Source organism: Montipora foliosa, chromosome 7, assembly GCF_036669935.1.
Source record: "Montipora foliosa isolate CH-2021 chromosome 7, ASM3666993v2, whole genome shotgun sequence".
In the NCBI taxonomy this organism is placed as follows: Eukaryota; Metazoa; Cnidaria; class Anthozoa; order Scleractinia; family Acroporidae; genus Montipora; species Montipora foliosa.
In genome coordinates, this window is record NC_090875.1 from 28570180 (window position 1) to 28583382 (window position 13203).

At 39.3% G+C, this 13203-nt stretch overlaps 2 protein-coding genes across 2 annotated transcripts; one reads left to right on the top strand and one right to left on the bottom strand.

Moving 5' to 3' along the window:
- Window positions 1-1552: 1552 nt before the first annotated feature.
- Window positions 1553-2763, bottom strand: LOC138011697 (putative deoxyribonuclease TATDN2). Its single transcript, XM_068858831.1, has one exon. It carries the CDS (start codon window positions 2713-2715, stop codon window positions 1678-1680), a length of 1038 nt encoding a protein of 345 aa, XP_068714932.1. The 5' UTR covers window positions 2716-2763; the 3' UTR covers window positions 1553-1677.
- A 55-nt stretch (window positions 2764-2818) lies between these two features.
- LOC138010601 (U6 snRNA-associated Sm-like protein LSm8) lies at window positions 2819-6305 on the top strand. The gene is made up of 4 exons (XM_068857575.1): window positions 2819-2886; window positions 3297-3337; window positions 4503-4630; window positions 5676-6305. Exons 1-4 carry the CDS (start codon window positions 2856-2858, stop codon window positions 5764-5766), a joined length of 291 nt encoding a protein of 96 aa, XP_068713676.1. The 5' UTR covers window positions 2819-2855; the 3' UTR covers window positions 5767-6305.
- The last annotated feature ends 6898 nt before the right edge of the window (window positions 6306-13203 follow it).

Genomic DNA, 13203 nt, shown 5'->3' on the forward strand with positions numbered 1-13203 from the left:
AACCGGCCATACTTAGTAGTTTACTCTGTCTCACGCCAGACGATTTTACTCGTCAATGGGGACCCCCCAGGAGTCAATGGGTTATTTAAGCCAATATAATTTTTAATTCTTGAAGAATGTAAACAGGTTGGGTTGAACATAGTGACTATTGTATCGAAAGGTTCTAGGTAAGTATTTACTGTGGTAGTGAGCCTGCTTGTGCCAATACACTACAGTGAGTATGTTTGATATAGAATTTTACTGCATTTTCATTAATGAAAATATTTAATGTGCCATACATACATTTGTAAGTGCTTCTCTCTTCCTGACGAAGTGTCAGATTATTTACTTGTTTTTCCAGGGTACATTGGAGGCTCACATCTCCAGCCATTGGCCATTCGTTGTCTCCATGGATACTACTCTCTACACAGAGGAAATGCGTGCTTAGATAATTTCCATGCCTAGAGTATCATGAGTGCAACGAGCCACCAATGTCTGGAAATCTAAATCTAGGTGCTTTGTGGTTTGGGCTAAAGCTTAAGTATTGTTTAGGGTCCATAGTTTTGGATATAATTATGTCGAAAAATGCACATAATGATTGTTAGATGCACCACGATTTTGACTCATGTAAGTGTCATGAAGTGTCCCCTTGCTCTCCACAACAAGTCTAACATCACTCGAATCTTGGAATACAGACAATTATTAACGTCATTGATTAAGTTAGTGTCCCACAAAGTCCAGTCCTCAAGTAAAGATAAAACGGCTGCAACTGCAGTTACCCTCACTAAAAAGGAACGCTAGCCCTTACACTTGAGGTAGCAAATGCTTAGACTTGAGGGGACACTTCCTCTTCTATACTAAAATTAGGTGTCCATCTAATTATGCTCATTTCTGGACATACAGCTGTAAGTGTAGTTTTCTACAGTAAGTGAACATAATCACTTACATGTACCGTCACTTGCAACTACCAGCCCTCTACACAGGACCCAGCTATGATCATTTGCGTAACTGGTGCCACATAGCAGAACATGTTTTTGTCACGCATGTGGACAGGTACTTGCAAGGACGGTATTTTATTTTTTACAATATTTTTGTTGAGTATGTAAAGGAGAAGTTGTAAATTTAAGAAGAATCTTGAAGTAAAACAAATTGAAAAGTATTTATATGTGGTGCATGTTTGAACAAAATATCTTTAATTGCTATTAAAAACGCTATTAAAGTTTAACCTGGTTATTGTTTTTCAGTTTGTTTGTTTTCCTGTAAAGACATCATTTTTCAAATAAGAGAAATGGCACCCTTCTTAATATCGTTATGACAGGTTATGTGTGTTAGTTAGTTAATTTGCAATAAAGAATCTACAAATGGCACTTGGCATTCTCAGGCAGCATGTCAACGACTTACCTGCAATGTTTAAGTTAAAGGTATGTAAGAGTAGCCCCCCCCCCCCCCCCAAAAAAAAAAAGCAAGTTGTTAAAATTTATTTTAGCTAGTATCAAAAATACCATAAAACTCTTTGTTTGTCCCTCCAAAATTTTGCAAAAGCATTGTTCTTATTTTCTCTTGGGACTTACAATGGTCCCAAGAGAAACTGGAAACAATGCTTATGCAAAATTTTGGAGGGACAAACAAAGAGTTTTATGGTATTTTTGGTACTGGCTAATTAAAGAGACATCTAGGTGGCACTCATAAAAGAACCAACTATACACCGTACATTTTTGTTGTGTTTGAACGCACTTTCTCAAGGACATTGTCAATAGAAATTCTCTTAATTTCTGCAATTCTCTGTGCAGTAAAAATAGCCATCCCTGGATTGCTCCATTTGTTGTGTTTGTCACCAACTTGTGATGGCATAAAATATGGTGCATCTGTTTCCAACAGAAGTCTCTCCATGGGTGTGTCAAACGCCAGCTCATGGACATTCTTAGCTTTCGCAAAGGTTACCAATGCTGTAATACCAATAAACAGGTTTGGAAAATGCTGGCAAAATTTTGCCACAGACTCACTTGACCCTGTGAAACAATGCATGTGAATCCTCCAATCAGTGGGCACACATGCTTGGAGAATTTCCAAAGTATCAGATTCGGCATCACGACAATGCACAACCAGTGGTTTTTCAAGTGTCACGGCCCAGTTTGCTTGCTTCGCAAAGACCTCCTTTTGAATGTCAGGAGGGGAGGCTGAGTGCGACGAATAGTCCAACCCCACCTCCCCTAAGGCAATTGCTTTTGGATGTTCAAGGCATTGAATAATTTTGGCCTCCAAATCGTCATTGTAGTATTTGGCATTGTGTGGGTGACAGCCAAATGTTCCCCACACCCCCTCCTCGGACAGCACCTCTCGCCATGTACCAAACGATGAAAACGCCGCTGGATCACAGAAGGTTGTGATGCAACCTTCGAAATTTGGCGGAAATGGGACCCTCTTCTTGAAATCTTGAAAAGTCCCATCGTGTCTAGCCCTTTCAAAAACGTATTCTAAATGACAGTGAGTGTCGATAAACGTTTCTTTACAGTCCGGATATGATACCTCAGTATTACTTCTCCCTGAAGCTTTTGTTGTATTTCCTTTCTCATCTTTTCGATCGCCTGTGGCCATGTTGGGGCAGTCTCTCTGAAAATGGCCGTGCCTACCACAAGCAAAGCACTTCACTCTTTGCAAGTTGGAGCTCGCTTTCTCCGGACAATCTCTTTTCATGTGGCCAGTCTTCCCGCATTTGAAGCACTTTTTTTCATCCATTGCTCGATTTAAAATAAAGTTAAAAAATTATTGCGATGTGATGTTCCAAACTCTTTACTAGGTACTGCATGAAGTATCTATGGAATGTCCCTCTAGTTGGATATGAAGGCCTGGGTACAAAGCTCAGCGTCAAATTCAAGATGGCGGCCACGCTAGAAACGTATGTGAATCGTATCCTTTGGACTACTTTATAGGTAAAATGCGGCCGATTTCTGAGAAATTACACCCAAATAATTTGAAAAGTCTTCTATTTTGGAGGGAGAGCGTAAATGATGGAATATGATCTTTTCGTGCTATTTTGATTGCGACTTGTCTTTCTAATACAAACTTGAAAAGGGGTTGAAGATCGCTTTTAATTAAATGAAAGGTCTCTGACGTTTATATCCATGGTCAAGTTTTCTTCGGTCATCTGTTAATTTTTTGGTAGCTCAGGGTGTCTTTTATGTCTGCAAAAGATAGATCCATATCAGTTTTATTACTTCAATTAAGTTTACCTGGAATCCTTTGTCGAATGTTAGGCTCTTTGTAGTTGCTTCAATTCCGCTCTGCTGAAATTAAATCCTTCACCACGTAACCTCCAGACACTGTTGCAGTTATAACCCAAGATGGGAGAATGATTGTGGTGAGTACATTTGCTGTGGGGATTCGAGGGAAAAATGACAAGATGGTTTCTTTGCCTAAATGCCTTCAGGTGTAATGAGTGTTGTTCCAAGTGGCGTGTATATAATTATGTAGACGGCAAAGAAATCAAGTGAGGCGTTGCGCTACAGGGAATGTGAAGGATGGATGAAGAACCTTCGCTGATCAACAGCATCAGGAACTCCTTTTGTGTGCATCACCCAAGGACAGGGAAAAATCTTGGGCCTGGGTGGGAATCGAACCCACAACCTCTGGATTAGATCACCGTTTCTAAACCGACTGAGCTACAAGGCCAGATGGGAGCAGGCCGTAGGAATTTGAGGACAAGTCGGCTCGGCCTGTTAGCCAAGTGCTATGTATGAATGGCTGAGTGGCGTGTGTATGTAAATGCACAGAAATAACATTATAAGAGAACATACTGTACATGTAGGGGCATATTATCTTAATCTGTGGATTGTTAATGATCACTACATTGGAGGAAGAGGCTTGAAAAAGTCCAGACTCCCAGAACTGTATATTTCTGCTTCACACTGCTCAACTAATTCACTTTAAAGCCACCTGGGATTGAGTTAGTTTAAATTCCATATGAGGTAACGTATAGTAGAGCATAGTTAATAGATGTAGACTGGTTATGAAACTCGACAAGTTTCTTTGTTTCATGTTTTTGGCCTTGACCCTGCACAAAACCCGACAAAAACACGCTTTTTTTGGCAGGATAACCAACCAAAAGCTTTGACTAATTTATTCAAAATGAACTCGTGAACCAAAAACAAAAGATTGTGAAGGGGGCCCCGGTCGGTTCAACATCTAATTGCAACTGTATTGTTCCTGCTTTTGAAATTCCCAGGGTTTCATAACCAGTCCCTAGATTAACTATGATTAGAGTACGTATGAGAAATCATGCATTTGAAGGGCAGATTACATGTACATATAAAATGGTTTAATGCGAGTGATAACAAGTTTCACACGGAACAATTTGAATTCATTTGTCATGGTTTCCAGACCTTATCATCAGTGGATTCTTATACAAACACTATTAATCTATTGATGTTGTATATGTATGTTCCTACTTACCAAAATGACATCTGATACCAACATAGGCAGTGTTATATGTATTTCGATTTTTACCTTGTCATGACTTTTTTCAGGGAACTCTCAAAGGCTTTGATCAAACTGTAAACCTGATTTTAGATGAAAGCCATGAGAGAGTATTTTCCTCGGGAAGTGGAGTGGAACAGGTCATGTTAGGTCTTTACATCATTAGAGGAGACAACATGTGAGTTAAGTGATTATTTGTAGTACAAGAAATATCAGGAAATTCATCTGAGCATCAACCCTGGATATGGAAATGGGCCCACATGAGGAACGAAAAGTCTCTGACAAGGGCAGGATTCAAAATCATGACTCTAGTCTTATCCTATCCGAAGGTCGTGGGTTCATTTCCCACCCAGGTCAAAGATTTTCACTTTCCTAGAGTCACCCCGTTTTCTTACTACGCTAAATGCTCAGATAGATTTCCTGCGATTTCTTGCACTACAAATTGCTAATCGTTATTTATATCATGGTGTATAATTAAGCTCAAGATTAATGATTGTAAAAGCTAAGACTTCCTCAACATACGTTACATACTAAATTGGCCACTCCCCATGAGGATTTTTCAGGACGAATAAAACCAAATCAACGAAATGACAGACAAGAACAGAACAACAACTGTTAGGAATCCCAACTGGCCGGAGGCAAACCAGTTGGCTGTTTACAAGACTACTGCAGCTGAAAAGTTGCACCAGGGTCTACCAGGGAACAAATTGAACGAGTGGTCAGAACGGGTCTTGAACTCGGGATGTCAGGATCTCAAGGCAAGTGCCTCAAACACTGGGTCACACTGCTTCCAAAATCAACATGGGTAAATAACACATGTGACCTATAAGTAATGTAACGTAAAAGTCCATGTATAAGCCGCACCTCCCCCCCCCCCCCCCCTCCCCCAGTTAAAGTAAAATAGAGACAACAAACTTTGAAGTTGCAATGAAGTTCTATTAGAAAAAAAAAGGACAAACTAGTGCGGTTTCAAAACACTGACATGACCGTTGTTTCACTTGTCATACAGTACCGCTCAGAAATACTTTCACCAAAATACGCGCACGAAACGCGTATATATCTATACGCGTATGTGCGTATAACCATACGCGTATTCTGTATCTTTATCTTGTAAGTTTACTGTAAAAAAACTTAAGATGCTCTTGGAAGGTAGGATTAAATTTGTCTCCCATGGAACCAGTAAAAAAAATAATTCTTACTTAAGTTTGTTTCCATGTCTTCAGAGCTGTGATAGGAGAAATTGATGAAGACGCAGATGCTAATTTAGATCTGAGCAGCATTCGCGCTGATCCTTTGAATGCAGTCGTCTATTGAAGGGCTTTTACTACAGATAGTATCAAAGTGGTTTGTTCAATTCCAAGATCTGCACTGGACACTTTCTGCTGCTTATTCAACGCTTATATAATTCATCTTGTTTACTGCTCAGCAAGTCGCAAGTCAAGAACTGGGACACAAATTAGTTTCAAACGTGTACAAAATTGTGTAGCGCCTTTGCATCAATCTCTGTAGCTTGCCTTGTGCTGTGTTAGTCTTGATGAATTTTTAGGGCTCTCTCTGTATCAAAATATCTCTTCATTGATGATGCTGGCTGGGCATTCGTTTTCAAAAAATGAACGGGGAGGGTTCATAAGCGTGTAACGCCCAAAGTTTGTCCGCTTTGTCCCAAACGGATAAGGCATCTCAACTAGTTCGTTTTGTCTTTACTCTAGACGAATTAAAAATGAGAGACGCGTACATGTAATTCATTTGAAATAAAAATACCTCTCAAATACAACGCCGATATTCATTTTCACCGTTAGATGTATTTTACATACAAGTATTTCTGCGTGAATAAAAACTGTCTTGAAAGCGAAGTCTCATACATACATACTTTATTTAAGGTATCATAAACAAATAAATACAAGTAATACCCTAAAAAGGAAGTTTAAGAGGTTAACCCTATGTAAATAAACTTCCAAAATAAAAATCAAAAATATATGTTTATAAGTGGAACCTAAGAAATACACATGTATGATTTAAGAGCTATTTTAAAACGTCTCAAATTTCCTACCTCAACAACATTGGCAGGCAGGTCATTCCATTCGCGAATAATTTTAACGAAGAATGAATATTTATAACAATTACAGTTCGCCGATTTAACTTGTAGTTTGTAGTTATGATTGGACCTGGTACGTTTTAAAGCGAACTCAAAAAAGTCACGAAAACAAAGACTATTCAATCCAAATACAAGTTTATAGCATTCAATCAAAGAAAAATATAGTCTTCTGTCAGTCAACTGCGACCAACGCAACAGTTTACAGCGATCTTCATATGACATCTCTCCCCTTCGCTGGCCTAAGGCCAATCGAGAAGCTCTTCTCTGAACTTTTTCTAAGAGAACAATATTCTTAACCAAGTAAGGGCACCATGCAGGGGAAGCGTACTCGAGGATTGGTCTTACAAGAGCCTTATACATTGTGGAAAAGATTTCTTTGTTTACAGAACCGATTGTTCGCTTGATAAGACCGAGAACTTTATTGGCCTTATTGACCACCTCGACAACGTGTAAAGTCCACGAGAGATCATGGGAGATTGTGATGCCGAGGTCTTTTACAGTACTCACTGAGCTGAGACGTTCTCCACGCGGTACGAGGGAGTAATTTGGAACAGATTTATCACGATTATGTGTCACTCGCATAATTTCACATTTGTTCGCGTTGAAGTTTAACTGCCAGGTCTCAGACCAACTCTTAAGGTGGAATAAGTCGGACTGAAGAATGACTGTGTCTCTAGCTATGTCAGAGATCTCTCTATAAACCTTGGTATCATCCGCATACAGTTTAACCGTTGATAAAATTCCCGATGAAATGTCATTTACATATAAGATGAATAAAACAGGTCCTAGGATTGTTCCTTGGGGTACACCTGATAAAACTGGAGACCAGGACGAGCAAGTACCGCGTATGACGACGCGTTGCATCCGGCCAATTAAAAAATTTCGAAACCACTGGAGAGCGCTGCCGTCGATACCATGACGCTCGAGCTTGAAAAGAAGACGCTCATGCGGTACACTGTCGAACGCCTTGGAAAAATCCAAAAAGGCAATGTCGGTTGGCTTTCTGTTGTTACGTGATTTCGCCCAATCATCGTAACAAGAAAGAATCTCCGAAAGCGTTGATCGACCCTCCATGTAAGCGAACTGGTTCGGGTTAAAAATATTTATGTTTTGCCAAAAATCCATCACTCGAGACTTAACGATTTTCTCCGCAATCTTGCACACTACTGATGTTAATGAGATCTGGCGATAATTATTCCTGTCAGTCTTACTGCCTTTTTTGAACAAAGGTGTGATATTAGCGAGTTTCCAGAGATGTGGCAGTTTGCCTGTTGAAAATGATTTGTTAAAGAAAAAACACAGAGGTGATGACAAAACACTCGCACATTCCTTCAGAATGCGAGGTGATAGACTGTCAGGTCCAGGCGACTTGTAGATATTTAAATTTTTTAACAGCTTTTCTACTTCCTTTGTGTCGCAAAGAATGTTTGAAAGTTTACTGTTAGTAACATATTCAAATTCGGGAAAATTATCGCAGTTCTCTGATGTAAATACAGAGGAGAAAAATTCATTCATACTTTCAACAATTCTAAGATCATTTGAGAGAGTAACGCCGTCAACATTAAGTGAAACGAGATTGTTTGACCCTTTACGCATAGATTTCACAAAGCTCCAAAACGGCTTGGGATTGTTGTTAGAAGCAAGCTCGTTGGCCAGGTCATTGATGTAGTTTCGCTTCGCTGCATTACACGCTTTCTTAACAGAGTTATTTAAAGTGCGATACCTCATCCACAAGAGATCCGAGTTTACTCGCTTTGCCCTCCTGAAAAGAGATTTTTTCTTCCTACAAAGCTTAATGAGCTCCTTTGAAATCCAAGGAGGGTTAAAATTATTGTTGCGTCGCCGCTTCGGAATACACTGATCCACTGCCGCAAAGAATAAATCCAACCACGCCTGCCAGTTATCATCCAAGTTGTCGTCAAAATATGCACAATGCCACGGTGTATGTGTAAACAGCGATTTTAAATATTCCCAATCTGCCTTTCTGTATGCGTAAACAAGTTTCTTAGATTTACGAGGGCGGGGAAAAGATCCAGACAAATAAAAGGTTAAACAGTGATGGTCTGAAAAAGGTTCCCCGACAGCTAACTCGCGTACAAGCTCGGGAGATGTCGTGAGCACAAGGTCCAAAATATTGCATTCTCTAGTTGTCTCATTTACAAGTTGTGTAAGAAAGTTATCTTGGATGATGTCGATCAGAAGGGAATTGTTAGCTGAATCACATGTAGCTCTAACATCAAACCAATCTATTCCAGGTAGATTAAAATCTCCAATAATAACCAAATCCTGATGTGTGGAATTTTGAAGAACATCTTGCATATCCAACAAAGGTTTGGTGTCTGCATTTGGCGGTCTGTAAAAGGCACCTACAGTTATCTTGCGATCATTTGGAAAAAACAAATCTACGAAAATCAGTTCAGAGTCCGACAACATGTCATCCCTTAATGAAGATTTGAAGGTATCACGAACTGCAATCAAAACTCCTCCTCCATAACGGCCTTTGAACATTCGATCACGCCTGAAGACCAGATAATTAGCCGGAAAGATTTCACCAACAGCTATTGACGAGTCCAGGTGTGTCTCGACTAAAACAACAACATCATAAGCCTTATTAGCAACTTCCAAGTGAAACACATCCAATTTACTAACAATGCTTCTCGCGTTAGCATAAAAGAAGGATATATCCTTCTGCGTGTTGTGACGACTAGATAAACGTTCGTTGCTTGTTGTATTAACCGAACCGGTTTCTGGGCCAGGTTTTGGATGAACGTCTCCGCTGAGTTGAATTTTCAGCAACTCATGGTTGAAAGATGCTGAGCCGTTTACCACGTACAATATTCTTCTTTTCGAAAATTTCCCCCGGACAATACGTGACAGGATAGCAGCACCATTAGCGGAGCATCCAATATGGCGGACATGGAACGGACAAGAAAGCCCTGAAAGATCGACATTTCTTGGCGAAAGAAAAACTCCCTGAGCGCAACCTCGACCATGATGTGAAGAGACGTGACTAACGTTGTAGAAAAGATGTCGTTGAAAGACTAGATGAACCACGCAAAACAGGAATACAAAATAAAATACGCTGCATGGAAACGTGCGACCAGCCGCCATGATTGCTATAAACTGCCTGCTGCAATACTTCGTCTCTAAGCGTGATAGAGCTTAACTGTGGGATACTTGGCCACTCCAAAACACGTCAAAAATTTGCGACCCGACGCGGCTACTCTGTTACGTCAAACGCGCAAACTGTGGCTATGCAGCTACTGGGCTACATGGCTAAGTTCACATAGACATCGACATCTACATTCATAACTTGCGAGATTATGAACAAGGGCATTTCGCAAGTCACAAAAAATAAAATAGAATAAGAAATACTGAAATAAAAAAATAAGCATAATGAGATAATAACAATGTATAAATAACTAATGTCAGTTTGCTCGTTCATTAAGGCGGAGCTCAGAGCTCATTGGCCATTTCCGAGTTCATGTCTGCCTCCTCTTCAAAGCGAGTCTAAGTGCGAAGTTTTCCTTATGAAAATTAGTTTTCATTCACGTGTTAAGTAGAGCTAATTACCATCATAAAGACTTCGCACTTAGACTCGCTTACATGAACTCGGAAATGGCTTATTGAAACTTTTTGTAGGAGATGCGGGACACTTTCAACACCCAAGAAGAATTCTACACCCGAAACGTCTGTGATTTTTTTAAGAAATTTACTGACACTTTTTGATATTTATTTTATATCACTCAACTTGTTTAATGGCCTATTAAGTTCGATTGTATAACGTCCACATGTAAACTGTTCCAATCTTTAATCGTTCTCGGCCAAAAGCTGAACTTGTATTCAAACAATAGTAACAAAATGCTCAGGGTATACCTCGTTCTTAAAGCGTCAAAAAGGATGAAGCATCGTCGCTGATCCAGTGCAATGGAAACTTTCATAGCCGCAAAGAGACACAGATGCGGAGCCACGTATCCGCGTAGCCACAGTTTACGCGTTTGCGCGTTAACCGGTGGTGTACTCGCTCAGTCACTCCCTCAGTTATCCATTAGTAGCCGGAAACGCATTCTAGTCACCAGAGCCTCGGATCTTATGTCTGCGCATGACCCAAGGCTCTGGGAAACTCTATGTAGGAGAGCATGCGCCGTTTGGTTCTTATAGCCAAAAAATGGCTATTTGAACATTTCGGCGCCTGCTCACTCCTCTTGCTAACATGAATTCACCAATCAGAGGCGATTTTCATTGTTCACGAAAACCAATGAGAAGGGTTCCCCAGAGCTCATCTTTCCCTCAGTCATGCACAAAAGAGAAGAGGTCTGGGGTCGAGATTGCCGCAAACGAGGAAGCGTTGCTTCGAGTGATCGGGCATTCTGCAATCACTCCGAGAGTCAACTGCGGTACGGTTATGTAATTCTATTTCACCTGGAACGGGAATCTCTAACTATGCTCGTTTATGTACAATGTACAAAATTACAAATGAAATAATTCATGTTAATAAATCTAAGTATTTGACATTAGCTAATGAAACTCGTTCTTGTGGATGTCACAACTTCAAGTATTGTATTGAGCACGCAAGTGATGAGGTCTTTTCAAATTCCTTTTTTTTTTTCCAAGAACAGTTAAAGAATGGAACAGGCGTCCATCAGAAATAGTCTTAGCTAATTCTAATTCAAATTTTAAGGAGAAATGGAGTAATGACTTACAAGATTAAGTCTCCTTAGATGATGGATTTTTTATTTTTATTATTTTGTCAAATTAATTGTTACTGTTATTATTTATTTAAGATTTTTTTTAAAATTTAAAGTTAGCGTTAGGAATAGTCTGCCGCATGAAATCCGCTCTATTTCTAACATCAATACTTTCAAGCCGGCCATCTTAAGACACACTTGTTTAGCTACGCTTTTTCTTTTTCTCAAAGTTTATTTACTTTCCTTCTTAATCACGTATAATATATTTTTTATTTTACATTGTATATTATAAATCTTTTAAAATTTTATCATATGTAAAGCGCATTTGATCACATTTACATGGGAAATGTGCTATGTAAGCTTTAAATTATTATTATTATTATTATTATTATTATTATTATTAAGCGTGATGATTATATATAGTTCCTATTAATAAAATAAAATATCGTAAAAGTTGACTCTGGCTAAAAAGACATAACTTGGACGTTTCGGTTTCTCGTGTGACCTTCTTCGGCAAAATGTAAATTGTGAACATTTTCTAGGTCGATTTCATGTTGGTGAAGCAAATGGTGTTTGGCCACTAAATAATTTTTTGGCTTTGGCATGATCCTTGATGCGAGTTTTGAGTGGGCGCGATGTCTGGCCGATTTAAACATAAATCTTCTCATGTTGCTTCTAATTTCGCGGCATTTTTGAAGGGTTTGTATGAAGTCTTAAAAATTCGATAACGGTCGTTGTAGCCTGAATCTGTCCTTTATATTTCATGACAACAGTCTCAGTATAAATGTCTTTTAAAAGACACTTTCACTGTGGAAATCCGTCTCTTTTTAGCGGCACTACAGCGGTTCAAATTCCATACATTTCCTGTAAATTTAGCTGTGTTTGCCCCCCAGTCAAGATGGCGCCAAAAACCGTGGAAGGGTCTATTGTGCGGTACCCACTGTTCGGGAAATGAGTCCGTGCTCAGCCCCCATCTCCACCACCCTGAAGAGGGAGACACCGGACCCAAGTGAGCTGCGGAAATCGAGCCTAAATACAACAGAGTCGAGGTTCAGGGGAATAATTTGCATTTTCGCTTTGCTTTTCAACAACAAAAATGACAATTATTCCCCGGGACCTCAACTCTCTTCTTTTTTGTCTCACACAATTCGAAAGTAGCCTGTTATATTGATAAGGGAAAAACCTCTGACGTTTTCATTCAATTATTAATAAGGGGAACAGCCCCGACCTGACAAACATTTTCGCTTTCAATCATTTCAGGTTTATCATTCAGCTTTGGCTTGAATAAAATCTCTATAGTTCTGGAGTGTTTTTACAAAATTGTGTGAGGAAGTTTAGTTTTCGAGGGGAAAGAAATACCGTTGACTGTTTATCTTTTTTCATGAATGTTGCTATCAAGGCAAAAAAAAACCACTCCATTTTTTTTTACAATGTACAGTCCCCCTAAGTCTCCTTAGCCATTCACTTCACCTGCCGGCCTCCAAAGAATCTTGGACAGTGAAAAACTGAAATTTTAGGGTTGGCTAAGCAGAAATTTTAAATCAGTGAAATCTAGCTAAATCTTTATGGTTCTGCTCAAAAGATGACATCCATCCAGAAAGCTCAAGTAATAATAATAATGATAATAATAATAATAATAATAATAATAATAATAATAATAATAATAATAATAATAATAATAATAATTCGGGTTTTCCCCTGAAAACTAGGCTTCCTCACACAATTTTGTAGAAGCACTCCAGAACCATGGGGGAGATTTTATTCAAAACATGGTTGGACACTTTTACTGAGAAGGCATTTCACTTCCCTCTCACGGGCAAGGTTAATATAGAAATGAAGCCAGAGCCATTGCTGACTTATAAACCGGAAATCAAAGCGAAAATGTTTGTCAAGTCAGGGAATTTCCCCTTACAATATATCAGGGGGGGTGATTTGCATTTTCGTTTGTTGAAAAAGAAGAATCTCGAA

Bases quoted from the DNA above. Each gene is read 5' to 3' on its own strand.
- LOC138011697 (XM_068858831.1), bottom strand. From the start codon at position 2,715: ATGGATGAAAAAAAGTGCTTCAAATGCGGGAAGACTGGCCACATGAAA.
- LOC138010601 (XM_068857575.1), top strand. From the start codon at position 2,856: ATGGCGGCCACGCTAGAAACGTATGTGAATC. The intron at 3,338-4,502 runs GTGAGTACATTT...GACTTTTTTCAG, and splicing joins AAGATGGGAGAATGATTGTG to GGAACTCTCAAAGGCTTTGA. The intron at 4,631-5,675 runs GTGAGTTAAGTG...CCATGTCTTCAG, and splicing joins ATCATTAGAGGAGACAACAT to AGCTGTGATAGGAGAAATTG.